This window comes from Rhinoraja longicauda, chromosome 29 (genome assembly GCF_053455715.1).
Source record: "Rhinoraja longicauda isolate Sanriku21f chromosome 29, sRhiLon1.1, whole genome shotgun sequence".
Taxonomy (NCBI): Eukaryota; Metazoa; Chordata; class Chondrichthyes; order Rajiformes; family Arhynchobatidae; genus Rhinoraja; species Rhinoraja longicauda.
In genome coordinates, this window is record NC_135981.1 from 11,802,166 (window position 1) to 11,823,046 (window position 20,881).

The 20,881-nt window shown below is 38.5% G+C and overlaps 1 protein-coding gene across 10 annotated transcripts in view; it reads left to right on the forward strand.

Annotated features, from left to right (window-relative positions):
* The window catches only part of LOC144607700 (protein TANC2-like), a 458,126-nt gene that overhangs the window by 281,791 nt on the left and 155,454 nt on the right, over positions 1-20,881 (forward strand). For all 10 annotated transcript variants that reach the window (XM_078424723.1, XM_078424716.1, XM_078424717.1 and 7 more), the window contains 2 exons: positions 4,230-4,416; positions 10,125-10,388. In XM_078424723.1, coding sequence (XP_078280849.1) covers positions 4,230-4,416; positions 10,125-10,388 — 451 coding nt within the window. The remainder of the gene's footprint in view (positions 1-4,229; positions 4,417-10,124; positions 10,389-20,881) is intronic.

Below are 20,881 nucleotides of genomic sequence, written 5' to 3' on the forward strand. Positions count from 1 at the left end.
CGGCACAGAAGTTGTGGGTCAAAGGACCAGTTCCTGTGCTGTACTTGTCTGTGTTCCATGTACATTTAGGTTGCTAAGATAGACACAATGATGAAAGTCCAACTATGAATGCAATAGTGAAAGCTTGTGCTAATCTTTCTCATATTTCTTTGCAGTGTTTACTGGGCACTTCAAAATTTTAGTTTGTGTAATTTATATCGTACTACATCAGCCTTTCACAACATAATGGGATTATTTTCATCATCTTGAAAAGTAATTTCAGCATGCATCAAAGCATTTTCAGAATAACTTGAAATTGATTGTAATTCCATTGACGAGCTGATTATTGAATTCATTTTTCCAGATGCAGGCATTGGTGGCAAATCCATCATTTATTGCCTGTTTAAGGAAAAAGCACATTGCTGGAAGAGCTCAGCAGGTTAGGTCACATCTATGGAGGGAAATTATTCATATTTAAGAAGGGTCCCAACCTAAAATGTCTGTCCATTTCCCGCCATAGGTGCTGCCTGATCCACTGAGTTCTTCCAGCAGTTTGCTTTTTGCACAGGATTCAAGCATCTGCACTCTCTTGTGCTTTCATTGCTGATCGCTTCATGGTGAAATGTCATTTTGAATTGCTACAGTTCAACTGCTGAGGATACAACCACTTGTTTTAGGTAGCAACTTGCTTTAGGTAGCAAATTCCAGGGTTTGGGAATCTGCAGATGGTGGTGTTACTATACACTTGTTCCCATTGGGCTGGAGACTATAATTGTACAATTTAGGGCGGCACGGTAGCGCAGCGGTAGAGTTGCCGCTTTACAGCAAATGCAGCGCCGGAGACTCAGGTTCGATCCTGACTACGGGTGCTGCACTGTAAGGAGTTTGTACGTTCTCCCCGTGACCTGCGTGGATTTTCTCCGAGATCTTCGGTTTCCTCCCACACTCCAAAGACGTACAGGTATGTAGGTTAATTGGCGGGTAAATGTAAAAATTGTCCCTAGTGGGTGTAGGATAGTGTTAATGTACGGGGATCGCTGGGCGGCACGGACTTGGTGGGCCGAAAAAGGCCTGTTTCCGGCTGTATATATATGATATGATATGATATCAAATCCTCCCATTTGATTTGTACTAGAATAAGAAACTGATTCTTAGGATTCTGCCAGTTTAATTATTTGAGCACATACAGCAATTGAACGTGTCCTAACCTGATGTATATTTTGGGCATGTGTTCCTAATGATCGCATTTCCCAATCCAAAGAAGTGTTATATCGCTCCATCATGTCAATATACTTCTAAGCAACTGATTCTCAAGTAATGTTTGTTAAGATCTGTGGATGTTTTGGCTGGGCAATGTCTAACTAAAATAACAGTTTCTGCAAAGAGAAGTACTTGGAAGGAAGAAGTAAAAAATGACGAGTATCCCTCATGAAAACACACATTACCCCACAGTATTTATGATAGGCTATGTGTGCTATTCCACTAGCTGAGAAAGGACACATTGAGTTTCTCTCAAAGTTGCTGACATTCTGTACTTGTAAATGTCGAGAAAGGGATTTATTGATTGAGATGTAACTAAAGTCATTGTTAAAATAACAGATGTTTAAGAAATAACAAGAGGTAAATAATGGTTCAAAAGCATTTCAGGATAAACTGAAGCTGAATGGCTGTTACAGCTGTTACTCTGCAGTGAGGAAAGGTTTGTATTATTTTTAGGCTTCATTTATCATTGTGTTTTATTTACAAATTTGTACACCATGGACCAAGTAAGTATTTGATGCCAAAATTTGCTTATGATAATTTACATATATTGATATTTAATCTTTGTATAGCTCACATTCCAAATATAAATCTTTATTTATTTTTTAGCATTAAAGTCAATTGCTCATAATTTTTAAAATATTTATTTTATAAAAATAAACAACTGCTGTGCTGGACTGGAAGTCTATGGACTCTGTTAACCCATCAGTTTACTCAATTGTTTTTTATTCATGAGTTTTATTGCATTGGTATGCTTTACGATCAAGACAGGAATCATTGTTGAGCAATTGAATATAGGAATAGAGAGACAGTGCAGATGTGGGAATCTTAAGGAAAATAACAAACTTCTGGAGGACTCAGCAGGTCAGACAGCATCTCTGAACAGAAATAGACAGGCTTAGTTTTGGGTCGGAACTATTCTTCAGACTGATGTCAAAGGGAGATAGCTGGAAAAAGAGGTGACGGGAAGGGGTGGGGCAAGAGCTGGCGAGTGATAGGTGGAATTAGGTAAGGAGGGATTAATTGGCAGATATGTCAGGTGGGGAAAAGAAGGCTGAGCTGGGGAGGGGGGATAAATGAAAAAGACAAAACAGTGCAAATAGTGGAATCAAATAAGAAAGGAGGGTGGGAATTGAAATGGGTAGATGGGAATGATGGGGGGAGGGAAGTGGAAAGAAAAATGGGGTATGCAGCCTTGGGAGTGGTGATGATTGGAAGAGATAGAGAGGTGAAAGGAATGAGGAAGTGGGACAGGGGATTAGAGAGAAAACTGCATTGGATGGAGGGATTGAAACTGAGTAGATAAGGAGAAGTTGGGGTCGGGTGTTTACCTGGAATTGGAGAATTCATGCTGTTGGTTGGAAGGCTGCCCAAACAGAATATGAGATGCTATTCTTACAGTTTGCATGTGGCCTCACTTGGACATTGGAGGAGGCAGAGGACAGATAGGCTGGTATGGATGTGGGAAGGGGAATTTAAGTGGCTAGCAACCGGGAGCTCCAGTTGGCCAAGTCGGACAGAAGGCTGCATGTGTTCGGCCATAAATTGCATATTTGGCTATTTATATTTCAGATTGTTGAAAGAACCTTTTTACCCCTATGAAAGGCTTGTCGCAGAAAAAAGCTATTTGAATGTAAAGGCCATTAGTCAAAAAAGCAATGCATTCCAGCTATTATAAGATTAATGCAAATAAAAAATCACTTGTTAGTGATATAGTAAAATAGCATAGCATTGTAAAAAAATAATCTGCGTTTCTTGGACTTTTTGATTGTTTTTGGGTGTGGGCATAACTAGGAAGGCCATCCTTAACTGCCCTGGGGAAGGTGGTGGTGAGCCACCAACTTAACCTGTTGTAGTTCTTCTGGTGGTGACGCTTAAAAGTTACATTGGCAGTTTCATGATTTAGTCGCTGCCACAAAAAAGCGTAACTTATTATCAAGCCAGCATGTAGAAGAATGTGTTCTTGGTGATCTTCACAAGCACCTGCTGTCTTTGACCTAGACAATTCAGAAGGATAGAGGTTTGGACCGAGATCAGTAGGTTGATGCTCAAAGGGTTTAATGATTAGTTTGGTGAACTGTTCAGCTCTGGGTGGTGCTGAATTGTTGAGGTTTATTGGAGCTGTACTCATCAAAGCAAATTGCTTTGGATTCTTGACTTGTGTCTTGCAGATGGTGGAATGGCTTGGGGATGTCAGGAGATGAATCATCAGATTTCAGAAAGCAAGTATTTGGGTGTGAATTTGCTCAAGTTCAAGCCTGTGAACTGCTGTCTTGTTGGTCCCAGGTTCATTAGACACTGTTAGCATTAGTGAATTTGAATTCGTGCAGGGAATGTCAAAGCAACCAGAGAGCAGTGCTGAACTACAATCTACCTCTTTGGTGACCCTCGGACTATCCTTGATCGGACTTTGCTGGTTTTACCTTGCACTAAATGTTATTCCCTTATCATGTATCTGCACACTGTAAATGGCTCGATTGTAATTATGTATTGTCTTTCTGCTAACATGTATTGTCTTTCAACAAAAGCTTTTCACTGTTCCTCGGTACACGTGACAATAAACTAAACTGAACAGAACTGAAACTGAGCAGTTTAGCCATATTTCATAACAGAATTTTCCTTTCATTGAAAGTTCAATAAATATTCTGCTAAGTCTGAAATACCCCACATCATTTTTACAGCAACTGTACATTGTGTACATTTCTAGGCTCAGCAACGCGATAAAACTAAATTATATATGAAAGTTTGTACGGATTTTTCTTATTTTTTGACAATTGGAGTTCTAGTGTGATTTAAAGATTTTTCACATCCCCTTTTGAAGCAAGCTGCCAATTTATGCAACCATTGATTTTTCAGGAGATTGTGAGCTGGGATCTTGGCAACCATTCAATCTTTTAAAAGACCCATTGTTTAAAAATTGTAATAACTGCACTCTAATTATTTTTTCACATGTTCAATATCTTTTCATGGTTTCTCCCTTATGTTTGCAGACATCTGCAGAGACTCAGCGTATCAGCCCCTGCTCCACTCTGACCAGCAGTACTGCATCCCCACCTGCGAACAGTCCCTGTTCTACACTACCACCAGTCAGTACTTCTACCACCGTTAAAGATTGCTCTTATGGAACTGTCACCAGCCCAACCTCTACACTGGAGAGCAGGGACAGTGGTATTATTGGTGAGTTCTTTTAAGATAATTCCCTGTGTATATTCTCCAATAGGGTTGTTTATAAATATGTGAGCACTGGAATATATACTCAAGCTGTATTTTAAATAATAATGGCTAAATTGAGACAGCAAGACTGCCTTGTTATCTTGTGGAATCATAACTGGAATGATTGGTCTGTTAGTAATTTAGTTTTATATAAATTGATGAAATAGTGGCAGACATTGTTTACTCTTAATTTCTCAATAATACTTTAGTGGCATTCTGGTTTTAATATAATAACACCAAATGTATATGCGCAGAATGTCTACTATGGCTAGTAAAATAAAGCATTTGGCAATGGTGTATCAGATATATATCCAAATCGCCTCCATATGTAAATTTTATACCAGGTAAAAGGAGTAGATGAAAAACACAAGAAAAGGAGAGTGTGACCTAAACAAAGAGAGCAAAATGTTTGTGTCATGGAGATATAATGGCATAAAGAGATTGCACATGTGAATTAAAAGAACAACTGAGACATTAGAGTAAGATTGAACATGAAAATGTCAGGAATGAGTTAAGAGTCAAGCATGTTTGATTGTCATGTGCACCAGGACCTGAACAATGTAAATATTTGCAGCCTCTTTACAGACACATTAACGCAACAATGCAACAAATAAATAAACAAAAACCACCGGTACAATAAATTGCCTGTTATCAGAGTGGGAGCAGGAGTTGACAGTATTACCCCTCAGTTTGCATTACTGTTCAACACAATATAGCTGATCCTCTACCTCATCTGCCGTATGTCTCTATCTCTTACTTCCTTTAATATGAAGATATCTATCTATCTCTACTTTGAATAGGAAAATAACTGCAGATGCTGGTACAAATCGAAGGTATCACAAAATGCTGGAGTAACTCAGCAGGTCTGGCAGCACCTTGGGTAGAAGGAATGGGTGACGTTTCGGGTTGAGACCCTTCTTCAGACTGTTTACCTTGGTTAAAAAATGTCATACTGTGACTATATTTCCTTCAACTAAACATAACCTCTTTTTAAACCATTTATGCTATTTTATATCTATTACCCTATCTATACTTTGAATATAATCAATCACTAACCATCTACGTTCTTCCAGGCTGTGACCAGTTGAGAATCAGGATCCCTGGCTCTATATCATGATATGTGTGATTGAATGTAATATATTCAAGGTCAGGACAGAAAATAAGTTTCAACCATGGAGATAAAGAATCATTGGAATTCTTTACCCAAGGAGGGTTGTGGTGTTGCTGAGTGCGTTCAAGACAGAGATCAATATATTTCTTGATTTTAAGGGATTTGAGAGATTGGATGTTTAGTCCAAGAGTGAATGGCAAAGCAAGCAAGAGAGGCCAAATGCCACACTCCTGCTTCTCCTTATCATATTCTTAAAAGAAGTAACTGATAAATGTAATTTGTCTCTTGAATTAATATTTGCATGTGCATTACTAGGAATACTAATGAATCAATTTGATGGTCAATAGTAATTAAGCTATATAAGCTAGCCTATATTTAAAGAAGACTGTTTGAAATTAAAGAAACATAAAAGGTGACAGATGGAACCCTAAATTAATCTAGATCCAATACAAACTTTGTCTCAAGTCATACTAAATGCCGCTTATGAGGGCTTGCACCGATCAATTAGAGACCCTTACATTTCACACTGGCCACTAAAGCGCCATTACATTTCCAATGGCTTTTTAATTGGCCATTAATATATTTAAATATATTAAATATGTTTATTTATTATAAGGTTTGAAACATCTTGGGCTGGATATTGTTGGACCTGGTCCATGTTCCCCCATTCACCTGTTTCAGATTCAACAGGCCGATCTTGTTGATCCTCTGCCCCCTGTAGTCTGTAATGAGCAGGAGTCAGGCCAAGCACTGCTGAGTCCCCATCCTTAGACTGCTGACAGGCTTTTACTTTCAGAGATCTTTAGAAGCTATTAAAATTGATGTAATTTGTTCAAGTATTAAAAACATTCTAAAATCTCGTGTAAAAATAAAGTTAACTGAAAACACATTGAATTACTCAGAAATAATAAACTAAAATGAAATAATTGAAAAATCTACATAATCCTTCCCCACCTAATCCTTTGCCCCAGGTCTAACCTGGCATAGGATCAGAGATGAGATTACCCCAGTTCATTACAGGGAAGTCCCAATCAGACAGGATCCTGTTGTTGAACTCTACATGGTGTCCAATAGCAAAGTGTGGAGACAGATGCAATGCCAGCACAAGCCCAGAACGTAATACCACTGGAATGCATGAATTTTGGCAGTTCCAAAGTGACCATCCAGAAAGATTTGCCTTCATTTCAACTCTTCATTGCTAAGGGTCTGGGGAAAATTGTGTTTAATTTCAGTTTTAAGCTTTTCGTTTAGGCAAAAGCTCAATGACTGCAATGCAATTACTAACGTACGATTAACATGTTTGAAGCTCTTGCACAAATGTAAAAAATCTAAAAGAGGTAGAAGTTGTAATGGGTGGCTGTTTCTTTACTTTAAAAAAGTACACACTGGAGTTCAGAAAGGGCCAGTGCTATTCTGTTGATTACCAAGGTGCCATCTTGTATTTCTTTTAGATGATACTAAACAGTAAGGAAGGTAAATCATAAGAGTACATAGACTGTGGAGTGGCAGATTAAATTCAACACAAATTGAAAACAATTTGGTTAGAAGAATGAGAAGAGCGAGCATGCAAATTAGTGCAATTTACAGAGGGATTCCTGGCAACATATGTGCATATATATAGGTGTAGGACAAGGTAACTGTATAATTAACAAGTAAGTTAATAACTATGGTAACAGGGGTAATATATTAGATAACGAGTTCCAAGAATTTATAAATAGAATTTATAAATAGAATTGAGGAGTGCCAAAGCCAAACGTAATGCTGGACCTATGTAAAAGTGTTCCCAAACTTTAGTATCGCGTCCAGTTCTGGATATCATGCTGTAGGATAGACATGGAATCAGAAGAGGAACAAGTAAAACCCGAGAGGTCTCATCTACTCTCCAATATTTATTCTGCTCATTATGCCATCTTAATATAATGCTAGTTTTCATCTGTAAGCCTGAAATGTGGGTGATCAAGTTTGGGGAGAGTGGAGAGGTGATTTACTGGAATTATTCTATCAGTTTGAAAAGCATGGGCAGTTCCTCTTGGATCTTGAGGGGAGTACTTAGAAAATCTCAGTTAGGTACAGTAAGCAGAGTGAAAAATGTTTTTTTGTGACCCAAGCCTTTGTAACTAGAGAAAAGGTTTAATTGTTTCAGAATGTAAGTAATATGAGAGAAATATATTTTTGTGTAAATAGGACTTGAAATGCAGTGTTAGATAGTTCAGTGGTTGTAGATTCAGTAGTAACTTTAAAGAGGAATTCTGATAAATCTTGTAATGAACAGTTTCAGGCGTGGAGAAAGGTGGAAGTGGGGGTCACTAAGTAGATCTTTGATGGACAGACTAGGCTCTTATGTTATGCATATTCTATGTTTTTCCCTTTTCACAACTTGGACTGGGATCAAAAATTATTTTCCATCATAAAACTTCCTATTAATTTGCCTCAAAGGCAAATCTGCAAAATTTAACATTACAGTAATTATCTCTAACCACATGAAAATGAAATTTTCCCTTTAATCAGTACTCTAAATGATTGGAGTTGTTTTCCTTGGTTAAAAAATGTCATACTGTGACTATATTTCCTTCACCAGCTAAAAATAACCTCTATTTTTAATCCATTTATGCTATTTTATAGTTTATATACTCATAACATTTGTTATTATCAGTATACATATTTAATGAGAAAAACATTTTTTTTCTTGATATGACATTGCCCTCATCAATAGATACTAATTCTAAGCAAACATGAATGCTTTGTGTTAATTTTGCAATTCAATTAGATTAAAGTTAGGTTTCTACCACAAATCATTTTATCCCTTTAAGCTATATTTTTGTTATACCCTCATCTATAAAAAAATTCTCAATCTTGGCTTGGAAATTTCAATTGAAAAACAAACATTTAGGAGTGGGAGTCACATATAACCTCATGCCTGAACAGCTTGTAAATATAATTCATTTGGTGGAAAGAACAAAAATGTTATAGACGTGTTAAGGCAGTGTAGCGTAAATTCACTAGATTTTTCCTGAGGATGAGTACGCCAATCTAGAAGGTGAGGTAACATGGAATCCAGTGCAGGGTCCAAGATCCCACACTCCAAGCAAGTGTGAAGTGTTGCACTAAGAATGAATGAATGAATACGTTTATGAATGAATAAGTTTATTGGCCAAGTATGCATATACAAGGAATGTGCCTTGGTGCTCTGCTCACAAATGACAACACAAACATACAGTTAACAATTAAGAATAAAGCATAAACACATCAAAACAATAAACACATCAAAACAATAAGGATACACCATTACGGTCTAAACATAAAATGGTGAAAATAAACCAGAGCAAAAAAGAGACTACAGACTTTGGTTATTGAGTAGAACTATCACTCGTGGGGAAAAAAGCTGTTTTTATGTCTAAGGGAGGTGGAATATAAGGGGAAAGTACTTAGTTAATGGCAAGCTCCTTCATAGCATTTATATACAGAGCAATCTTGGGGTCCAAGTCCACAGCTCCCTGAAAGTGGCAACACAAGTAGATGGAGTGGTGAAGAAGGCATATGGTATGCAGGCCTACAGTGTATCGCTCAGGGCATTGAGTAGAAGAGTAAGGAAATCAGGTTCAAACTTTATATGAATTTGATTAGGCCGCATTTGGAGTGTTGTATGCAGTTCTGGTTGCCCCACAACAGGAAGGACGTGGAGGTTTCGTTGATGCTGAGAAAAGGTATATCACAAAGCTGCCTGGATTAAAGGGTATTAGCCATAAGGAGAGGTTGGACAAACTTGGAATGTTTTCTCTCGAGCATCGGAGAGTGAGGGAAAATCTGATAGAAGTATCTAAAATTATAGGAGGCATAGATACAGTTGGCAGAACCTTTTTTTCCAGAAGACGAAAGAGCATAGTTTTAAGATCAGAGGGGGGAAATTTATAGGAGAATGTGCAATGCATGTTGTTTGCACAGAGAGTGGTGAGTGCCTAAACGCACTGCCAGGGGTCATGCTGGAAGCGAATATGTTATAGGTGTTTAAGAGCCTTTTAGATAGGCACATGGATATGCAGGAAATTAAGGGATATGGATCATGTGCAGTCAGAGGACTTGGCATAACTATAGCCTGAAGGGCCTATATCTATGTGGTATTGTTTTCTGTTCAACTAAAATCTCTCCCACCTTACAACTTTCTTTCTTGTTGTCAATTACACTGTCAAATTTGCATGCTTAATTTTACTGGTATTTTGCTATTTTTCTTTTCTTGATATTATTATTTGGCACAGAATCAATTGTGGTAGATATGCTTCAAAAACATCAAAATGATTCTGATCCTTGGGGCATAAACTGCAAAGGATATGTTTCAGATTTATATGACTGCATGTTTTGTAAGACAGTTTTATTGTAAAAGAAATCTAAAAGACAACCCCTGGGAAAAGCAAAGAAACCCATGGAACAAACAATGCAGCTCGGATAGACGGTTCAAGGTGCAATGGAAGAGCTGCCCCGGTAAACATTTAATTGGTTATGAGTACTATTAACTTGCATCGCTAAAACATTGTTTCTACCTTTTCCCCATTTTTCCAATCTGTAGCAACTTTGACAAGTTATTCAGAAAATGTGGACCGTACCAAATACGGCGGGGAAAGTGGGAAAGAATCAAGTTCCAGAGCAAACATTAAACCATGGCATGGTCAGAAATCTGCTATGGACTCCTGTTTGTATCGAGTGGATGAAAATATATCTGGCTCCACATTCAGCTTGAATAAATTCCCAGAAAGGAACTTGGAGACTGTCTCATCTCAATCTGTTCACTCAATACCGCTCTACCTAATGCCTCGACCAAATTCTGTAGCAGGTAGGAATATAGATTTGTTGTCTGTAATAACTGAACAATTTTGTTGAATAAAATACAGGTCATTACTATTTATTATTTGCGGTGATTATCAGTACTTATATCCAGGTGATTTTGCTGTGTTTCTTTGAGTTTGCACTCTCAATGGAGACCATTGCCTTGCAGGAGCACAGTGAGTATCATATATACTATTCCTTTCAAAATTGTCCTCTGTGGTATTCAAGAGGTATATGACATGTTGATTTTATGGATAGTTTACATCATTCGATAAACTGATTTAAATATTTTTATAAACTCTTTAATAAGAAACTTCAACATTTACAATATCAGGCTATTGATATAATTTGGTTCTACTTTTGATTCTGTGTGTATATTAAATACTGCACAATTATGAGTTAAAGTGATTGTTCCTCAATCAGGAAATATCATCCTTTCAGCACATCTCTATAAATATCTAGCTTAACCCAAGAACCCATATGTGTGGAGAATCACTGAGAAAAACATTTGCATTTTATCACATTCTAATCTCTGACATTAAAATATATGATGCTGCCATTGCAGAACCACATTCCAAGCTTACCATGCAATATTTTTTACATTGACTATTTATTGTAGCAACTCATGTTTTAATAATTTTATACTTCAATTCTGCGAATTTACGATGTTCTATAAATTGGTAAATTGAGTTGTGTTATGACTTAGCAACTTTAATATGTACACAAGGGCTACATAGTTACCTATTGCCAAAAATATTTTGTTTTTTGGATGTATGATCAAAGATGATAATGAGTTAATCTTGCATTTACTTTAATGTTTAACTCATATCTGTTTAAAGTGTCAGGCAAAAATAAATTATAGACTGAAATGTAATTTAAGAACTGTTAAATGTGATTCATGGGAGTAAGCCTTAGCCTTTTTGCGATTTTGTAATATTAAATAAGTTATAATACTGCCAATTGGATGATTGCTGCTTGTATTCGCTTAGGAATTATTAATATCCTTTTTACGTATTTGCACGAGGAACTCCATTCATAATTTAGTTGGTTAGGTTCCAATCTTATCTTTCAGAAGTATCAGGAGTAAATTGTATTTTACTAGTCTGCTGTTATTGGAGAACTTTTGGTAGTTCATCACATTCTGCAAGGTAACAGTTAAAAGCCTTTCAAGTATAGCCATTTGAATATCAAAATTAATCCAGAGTTTGTTACTATCACTAATCAATAATAAATGGTAAATAAAATATCTATATGAGGTATAATTTCTGCAATCATTTGAGTTATAGCTCCTTTTCAATTTTCTTGGTAAGAAATGGCTGTAAAAGGTTCTACATTGTTGGTAGTCAACATAATCATAATAGGCAGTGAATATTGAACTGCTAAGTGTCAAATTTAAAGGAAGTTGTTTAATTTTTTTCCCCTTTGGGTCTTCAGAATGGTTTTTATTGCAGGTTTTTATAACTCTTTCTTGACATCTTATTCTCTCTGTAGAATATTTTTCCCTTTTATTACTTGTCCTTGGAATCCAGGTGAAAAACTTAATCAAATTACTTGGATCCCCACTAATCAGGCCAACTAATCATTTAATCAGAAAATGCCCAATTAAGTAGCTCAGCTGCAGTATACTGTCTGAAACCTTTGAGTTCCACAGTAACACCCATCGGGAGGAAAATCATTTTGAGTGGTCTGTAAAAGAATGATTATGCTGATTGTAAACCATTAAAGGATTTTCAAAAGTCACAGAATTCAGATGAAAGATTTTTCTTTGAATGATGCAGTAAAGAATTTCTATATTTTAAAAGGAAACTTTCATGCAAATTTATGGACAATTACATAACCAAACATCAGATGAAAAGAGTAGGAAAGAACTGCAGATGCTGTTTTAAATCGAAGGTAGACACAGAATGCTGGAGTAACTCATAGGGATAGGCAGCATCTCTGGAGATAAGGATTGGGTTACATTTCGGGTCGAGACCCTTCTTCAGATTGTAGTCTAAATCAGACTGAAGAAGGGTGTCGACCCGAAACGTCACCCATTCCTTCTCTCCAGAGATGCTGCCTGTCCCGTTGAGTTACTCCAGCATTTTGTGTCTACCGTCAGATTAAAAGAAGTCAGTGTAATTTCTCTGCCCACAATATCCTGAAGGAAGAAAAAGGATCAAAACAATTTTTAAACATGAATTTGTTTTGGCTACCTATGAGCTCAGAATGTTTGTTCGAGAGGGTGGCATGGTGGCGCAGCGATAGAGTTGCTGCCTTACAGCGCTTGCTGTGCCAGAGACCCAGGTTTGATTACTACGGGTGCTGTCTGTACAGAGTTTGTCCGTTCTCCCCGGGACCTGCCTGGGTTTTCTCCGAGATCTCCAGTTTCCTCCCACACTCCAAAGATGTGCAGGTATGTAGGTTAATTGGCTTGGTATAAGTGTAAATTGTCCCTAGTGCGTGTAGGATAGTGTTAATTTACGGAGATCGCTGGTCGGTGCGGACTCGGTGGGCCGAAGGGCCTGTTTCCGTGCTGTATCTCTAAAGCTAAATAAAATTGTCTTGGTAAATAAATGATTGAAGTTCGTGTTCCACATGAGTTTTGCAACCATCCCAGTATGATAGGATATGACAAATATTTTAAAGAAATTGGTGAAGGCTGTATCATATGAAGCCTTGAATTATTTGAAATTGTATGTTTAAATAATGTTTCACAGGTTTCACAAATTCATGAATATGTAATAATGAGCACAAAAGTTTCGCATTTGAAAGAAATATGATTGGCATTCCCAAAGTATTGAGGTCACCCCAGCAAATAAAGCAATGACTATTGACCAATGGCAATTACCTGATCCTTCAAAATTTGCATCACAGTATAAAGAATCATGAAGTAATTCCATGCAGATATGTAGAACCTTTGACGTGCTCGTGAATCAGTAATATCGAATGTGACTTTCAGCACCATATAGAGAAATTAGCAAATGCTCCCTTTAGCTCAAAAAGATTTGGAGGGAATTTAAAAAATATATACCATTAGAAGCTTCCAGGTGGTTTGTTTAAGGGGACCAGCAATAGTAATGTAGGCATTATAAAGGTTGTATTAATTGCATCAAATGTATATAAGGTGTTCAGTGATTGTTGTTTTTGTGAGTGCCTCACGAAATGCTGTACTTCAGAGAAGCGTGTAATTCCTGAAATTTGATCAGTCACTTGTACTTGCAGAATATTAGATGTTTGGCACGTACAACACAGAAACATCATCTGTGATCCAATACAACTTTTGAACAATGCCTGCTGAAATTGGCCACACGGATAAGCACAGATTAATTGTTCTCCACTTACTAAGGCTGTACAATTTAAAAGCCTAATTTATTTAGCCTAGCATTTATTTCAAGAAGGCTCATATACAAAAACAGGGATGCAATGCTGAGGGTCTATAAGGTGCAGGTAAGCTGGCCACATTTGGAATATTGCGAGTAATTTTGGGCACCACATCTGAGGAAGGAAGTGCAGGCTTTGGAGAGGGTCCAGAGGAGGTTTACAAGAATGATCCAGGAATGAGTGGGTTAACCTATGATGAGCGTTTGTCAGCACTGGGCCTGTACTTGCTGGAGTTTAGAAGAATGAGGGGGGACCTCATTGAAACACACAGAATTTCAGACAAACAGGCAATTCTGGATTTAGTGTTGTCCAATGAACCAGATTTAATAAGGGAACTCAAGGTAAAGGAACTGCTTGGAGGTAGTGACCATAATATGATTAGTTTTAATCTGCAATTTGAGATGGAGAAGGTTAAATCAGAAGTGTCAGTGTTGCAGTTGAGCAAAGGGGACTATGAAGGCATGAGAGAGGAGCTGGCCAAGGTCGACTGGAAAAGGATCCTAGCAGGAATTACGGTGGAACAGCAATGGCAGGAATTTCTGGGCATAATCCAGAAGATGCAGGATCATTTCATTCCAAAGAGGAAGAAAGATTCTAAGGGGAGTAAGAGGCAACCGTGGCTAACAAGGGAAGTTAAGGATGGAATAAAACTAAAAGAAAAGATGTATAACATAGCAAAGAGTAGCGGGAAGCCAGAGGATTGGGCAACTTTCAAAGGACAACAGAAAGTAACAAAAATGGCAATACGGGCTGAAAAAATGAAGTACAAGGGGAAGCTGACCAAGAATATAAAGAAGAACAGTAAAAGCTTCTTTAGGTATGTTAAGAGAAAAAGATTAGTAAAGACATGTGGGTCCCTTGAAGGCAGAAATGGGTGAAATTATTATAGGTAACAAGCAAATGGCAGAAGAGTTGAACAGGTACTTCGGATCTGTCTTCACTAAGGAAGACACAAACAATCTCCCAGATGTACTGGAGGACAGAGGATCTCGGGAGACAGAGGAACTGAAAGAAATTTGCATTAGGTGAGAAATAGTATTGGGTAGACTGATGGGACTGAAGGCTGATTATTCCCCAGGGCCTGATGGTCTGCATCCCAGGGTACTCAAGGTGGCTCTAGAAATCGTGGACGCATTGATGATAATTTCCAATGTTTAATAGATTCAGGATCAGTTCCTGGGGATTGGAGGGTAACTAATGTTATCCCACTTTTCAAGAAAGCAGCGAGAGAGAAAAACAGGGAATTATAGACCAGTTAGCCTGACATCGGTGGTGGGAAAGATGCTGGAGTCAATTATTAAAGAGGTAGTAACGGTATATATGGATAGCAGTAAAAGGATTGGTCCAAGTCAGCATGAAGGGGAAATCCTGCTTGACTAATCTTCTGGAATTTTTTGAGGAGGTGACAAGTAAAATGGATGAAGGAGGGCCAGTAGATGTAGTGTATCTAGACTTTCAGAAAGCCTTTGACAAGGTCCCACACGGGAGGTTGGTGAGCAAAATTAGAGCACAGGGTATTGGAGGTAGGGTATTGACATGGATAGAGAATTGGTTGGCTGACAGGAAGCAAAGAGTAGGAATAAACGGGTCCTTTTTAGAACGGCAGGCAGTGGAGAGTGGAGTGCTGCAAGGCTCGGTGTTGGGGCCACAACTATTTACAATATATATTAATGATTTGGATGATGGAATTAGAAGTAACACGAGCAAGTTTGCAGATGACACAAAGCTGGGTGGCAGTGTGAACTGCAAAGAGGATGCTAGGAGGTTGCAGGATGACTTGGACAGGCTGAATGAGTGGGCAGATGCATGGCAGATGCAGTATAATGTAGATAAATGTGAGGTTATCCACTTTGGCGGCAAAAACAAGGAGGCAGATTATTATCTCAATGGTGTCAGATTAGGTAAAGGGGAAGTGCAACAAGACCTGGATATCCTTGTACACCAGTCACTGAAAGTAAGCCTGCTGGTGCAGCAGGCAGTGAAGATAGCTAATGGCATGTTGGCCTTTATAACGAGAGGATTTGAGTATAGGAGCAGAGGTCCTTCTGCAGTTGTATAGGACCCTGGTGAGACGGTATCTGGAGTATTGTGTGCAGTTTTGGTCTCCTAATTTGAGGAAGGATGTCCTTGCTATTGAGGCAGTACAGCGTAGGTTCACGAGGTTAATCCCTGGGATGGCAGGACTGTCATATGAGGAAAGACTGGGCTTGTATTCACTGGAGTTTAGAAGGATGAGAGGGGATCTTATAGAGACGTATAAAATTATAAAAGGACTGGACAAGCTAGATGCAGGAAAAATGTTCCCAATGTTGGGGGAGTCCAGAACCAGGGGCCACAGTCTAAGAATAAAGGGGAGGCCATTTAAAACTGAGGTGAGAAGAAACTTTTTCACCCAGAGAGTTGTGAATTTGTGTAATTCTCTGCCGCAGAAGGCAGTGAAGGCCAATTCACTGGATGAATTTAAAAGAGTTAGATAGAGCTCTAGGGGCTAGTGGAATCAAGGGATATGGGGAAAAGGCAGGCACAGGTTACTGATTGTGGATGATCAGCCATGATCACAATGAATGGCGGTGCTGGCTGGAAGGGCCAAATGGCCTCCTCCTGCACCTATTTTCTATGTTTCCTTTAACATTTGGTTCGAAATTGGCCGGAAATTAAGATGTGACCTCACCTAGGGTTTGGGGCTTGGACTGTAATCCTTGAAGCAAGGCTAGGAAAATATGGTTATTGTGAGAGTGCTCAATGACAGGAGGATCTCAGAAGAACATTTTAAAGGAGTTGATAGGGGAATCATTCTCGGGGAATGATACCTTTCCACTAGTTTCTGATGTAGAAATTGCATCACTGGCGCAAGTTTGTGGCCAAAAGTGCATACTCTAATTTCTGGAATTGCTTAATTCAACCTGGTAAACATTGTAATGACATTCCACATTGAAATAGACCATTTTTACAGTCCGGCACAGAAAAATATTTGTGGTACACTGGTGCCTCATTTAGCACCACAAATGCATTTGTGGGAACGTGTGTAATTAAATGGGCACTTGTTAAAAAAAAAGGTCTTGTATTCTCATTAGCTGAGTGAATGTGAATAGCATGGCTGCATTCAACATACTTATAGATATTATTCGTTTTCTTTTGTTTTTTAATAAAATAATTTTTCCTAGTGCCTTGAGCACTATATCGGAACAGCACTCTGGGGTGCACTAAGCAGGGTTCCAGTCTAAGAATTTCCAGGACGATGTATGTTAAATCAGGATTAAATACATGCGGTGCCTTTTGTATGAAACTAATTCATTTACCAATTCATTCATTGACCTCTTGGGCAGATATCTACCTATTTCTCCATCCATTTTTTTAAAAGATCTTTTAACTTTTGGATATCAGAATCCTGTTCTGACCCTACATTGGCTCTCAGATTCTCTAACAGGGACCACAAGATGACAATTGTAGTATGATTTACTTTATTTCACAATAGAGTTTGAGTTTTTATAGTCCTTGTTTGAAGTGTACTCCTATTTACATCTGAGAAACAGAAATAGCATGGTCCGTCTCGATTGGAATCCGTAGCATATTTTCCATGTTCAATACTTCAAAAGCTGATGATATAATCTTTATTATTCCTTGAACCTGAGTAGTCCCATTGTTTTCAACAAAAATATTTCAGTTAATAAAACCAGAAGATCCCAATGCTCGGCCTCATTAATAAAGCAGAATGAAAATCTGTAAATTTATAATGCTGCATTAATGGTGTAAGTGATGCATAAGGCATTTTGCATTTATAGAGTCATACAGCACAGAAATAGACTCTTTAGCCCAACATATACCCATCGCCCTCTGTGAAATGTTTTCCCTCGGATTCCTATTAAATCTATCTCCTCTCACCTTTTTTTTAGTAATACTGATGTTATTGGTTTTACCCCCTGATAGCATTATTCGTTTTGGTTGAGAAAATCAAAGTCACTATATAAATCATATTTATGCTGCAAAAAATTCTGAGCCCAGTTTAAATATTTGGGATCACAGTCCGCCACAGGCCCTCGTAAAGCCTCAGTCCAGTGGCCTTTGTTCTAATCCATCTCAGTTCAGTCTTCACACTGCACAGGAGGTTCATTATAGATCACTTTCCAGTTTTAATGTACTGTTTGATTTGAATGAATTATCTAGTTCTGCATCTTTTCCCTCACTCAGTTTAATATAAACAGACCATTGGTAGAAAATGGGAAACAGCTGTTTGACTAAATACATTCCTATTGTACCAATGTCGTGTAATCATCAGCCACAAACCCTTAGTTAGCAAGCAATCATTCTGGTTTTAATATTGTTTCGGGGAAGGTGCTGGAGAGTAACTTCTTTTATCGATTGGCCTAATCAATTTAAGGTAATGTGCCCTTTTATAGACTCATATAGCACGGAAAATGCCCTTCAGCCCAACACTTCTATGCTGACAAAGTTGCCTACTTGAGCTAGTCCCATTTGTTCATGTTTGGCTGATATCCTTCTAAACCTTTCCTATCCATGTGCCTACATCTGCAGTTCCTTGTGTCTCCATGTACCCAACCAAATGACTTTTAAATGTTATTGTACCTGCCTCAGTGACTTTCTCTGGTTCCATATACCCACCACCCTCTGTATGAAAAACCTGCCCCTCACATTCCTATTAATTTTTTCCTCTCTCACCTTTTGTCTACTGAGATGTGCTTTCTCCAGTCCTGACTACAGTATCCCTGGTGGCTGAAGTATCGTAGTTTTACGGTAAAACCTCTGCTATTAACATTTACAAATTCAGCGGGACACAAAGCTTCCCCTTTGATCTCCCCCTTCTCTGACACACAAAAATTATGGAATTGTACAAAATCTCTCCTACAAACCTCAACTCTTCTGTAAGTACTGTTCACCAATCTTTCTACATATGAAATCAGAAATGAGTACTTTTGAAAGAGATAAGTTGACAGACTGCCTTTTCTATTCACCGTCACCCTTAAATAGTACAATGTGAGAGGTGTCATTCACATACATTATTTGCATTTTGAAAGGATGGAATTGATGTTTTTAACCAGTTAGTCAATTATTTTGAAGACACAGATCAGTTTGTCTTGCTACCGAATCTCTCATAAATATTAAGATGGAAATAACATTTAATTCAGTCAGATAATTTCAAAGAATCCTATGACTTAGCAGCATAATAACTTTTTTTTTTAAAGTAATGAGGTAAAGTCATTACTGCACACAGAACATTCACAGGTTTAGCCAATTTACTGATTGTAGCAGAAAATTTACAAATTGTAAACTGAAGACTTAATTTAAAAAAAAAAAAATAACCAAAATGTAGGGACAGGAGCAAGACACTGTCAGGGTTGCTAAGAATGGAAGAGATACTGAGAAAAATGAAGACTGACCTATTTTTATATTAAATAGCCAAAATGAATGGACAGGAGCCATAGTATAAGACACAAGGTTGCTAAGAATGGAAGAGATACTAAGAAAAATTGTAATACTGATTTGTGACGTCAAACCTAGTTTTAAAGAAATCTAGCCATTGTAAAAAAAAAAGAAAAACTTAAGAAACGTTGACAATAGACAATAGACAATAGACAATAGGTGCAGGAGTAGGCCATTCAGCCCTTCGAGCCAGCACCGCCATTCAATGCGATCATGGCTGATCACTCTCAATCAGTACCCCGTTCCTGCCTTCTCCCCATACCCCCTCACTCCGCTATCCTTAAGAGCTCTATCCAGCTCTCTCTTGAAAGCATCCAACGAACTGGCCTCCACTGCCTTCTGAGGCAGAGAATTCCATACCTTCACCACTCTCTGACTGAAAAAGTTCTTCCTCATCTCCGTTCTAAATGGCCTACCCCTTATTCTTAAACTGTGGCCCCTTGTTCTGGACTCCCCCAACATTGGGAACATGTTTCCTGCCTCTAATGTGTCCAATCCCCTAATTATCTTATATGTTTCAATAAGATCCCCCCTCATCCTTCTAAATTCCAGTGTATACAAGCCCAATCGCTCCAGCCTTTCAACATACGACAGTCCCGCCATTCCGGGAATTAACCTAGTGAACCTACGCTGCACGCCCTCCATAGCAAGAATATCCTTCCTCAAATTTGGAGACCAAAACTGCACACAGTACTCCAGGTGCGGTCTCACCAGGGCCCGGTACAACTGTAGAAGGACCTCTTTGCTCCTATACTCAACTCCTCTTGTTATGAAGGCCAACATTCCATTGGCTTTCTTCACTGCCTGCTGTACCTGCATGCTTCCTTTCATTGACTGATGCACTAGGACACCCAGATCTCGTTGAACTCCCCCTCCTCCTAACTTGACACCATTCAGATAATAATCTGCCTTTCTATTCTTACTTCCAAAGTGAATAACCTCACACTTATCTACATTAAACTGCATCTGCCATGTATCCGCCCACTCACACAACCTGTCCAAGTCACCCTGCAGCCTTATTGCATCTTCCTCACAATTCACACTACCCCCCAGCTTAGTATCATCTGCAAATTTGCTAATGGTACTTTTAATCCCTTCGTCTAAGTCATTAATGTATATCGTAAATAGCTGGGGTCCCAGCACCGAACCTTGCGGTACCCCACTGGTCACTGCCTGCCATTCCGAAAGGGACCCATTTATCCCCACTCTTTGCTTTCTGTCTGTCAACCAATTTTCTATCCATGTCAGTACCCTACCCCCAATACCATGTGCCCTAATTTTGCCCACTAATCTCCTATGTGGGACCTTGTCGAAGGCTTTCTGAAAGTCGAGGTACACCACATCCACTGACTCTCCCCTGTCAATTTTCCTAGTTACATCCTCAAAAAATTCCAGTAGATTTGTCAAGCATGATTTCCCCTTCGTAAATCCATGCTGACTTGGAATGATCCTGTTACTGCTATCCAAATGCTCAGCAATTTCGTCTTTTATAATTGACTCCAGCATCTTCCCCATCACTGATGTCAGACTAACTGGTCTATAATTACCCGTTTTCTCTCTCCCTCCTTTCTTAAAAAGTGGGATAACATTTGCTATCCTCCAATCCACAGGAACTGATCCTGAATCTATAGAACATTGAAAAATGATCTCCAATGCTTCCACTATTTCTAGAGCCACCTCCTTAAGTACCCTGGGATG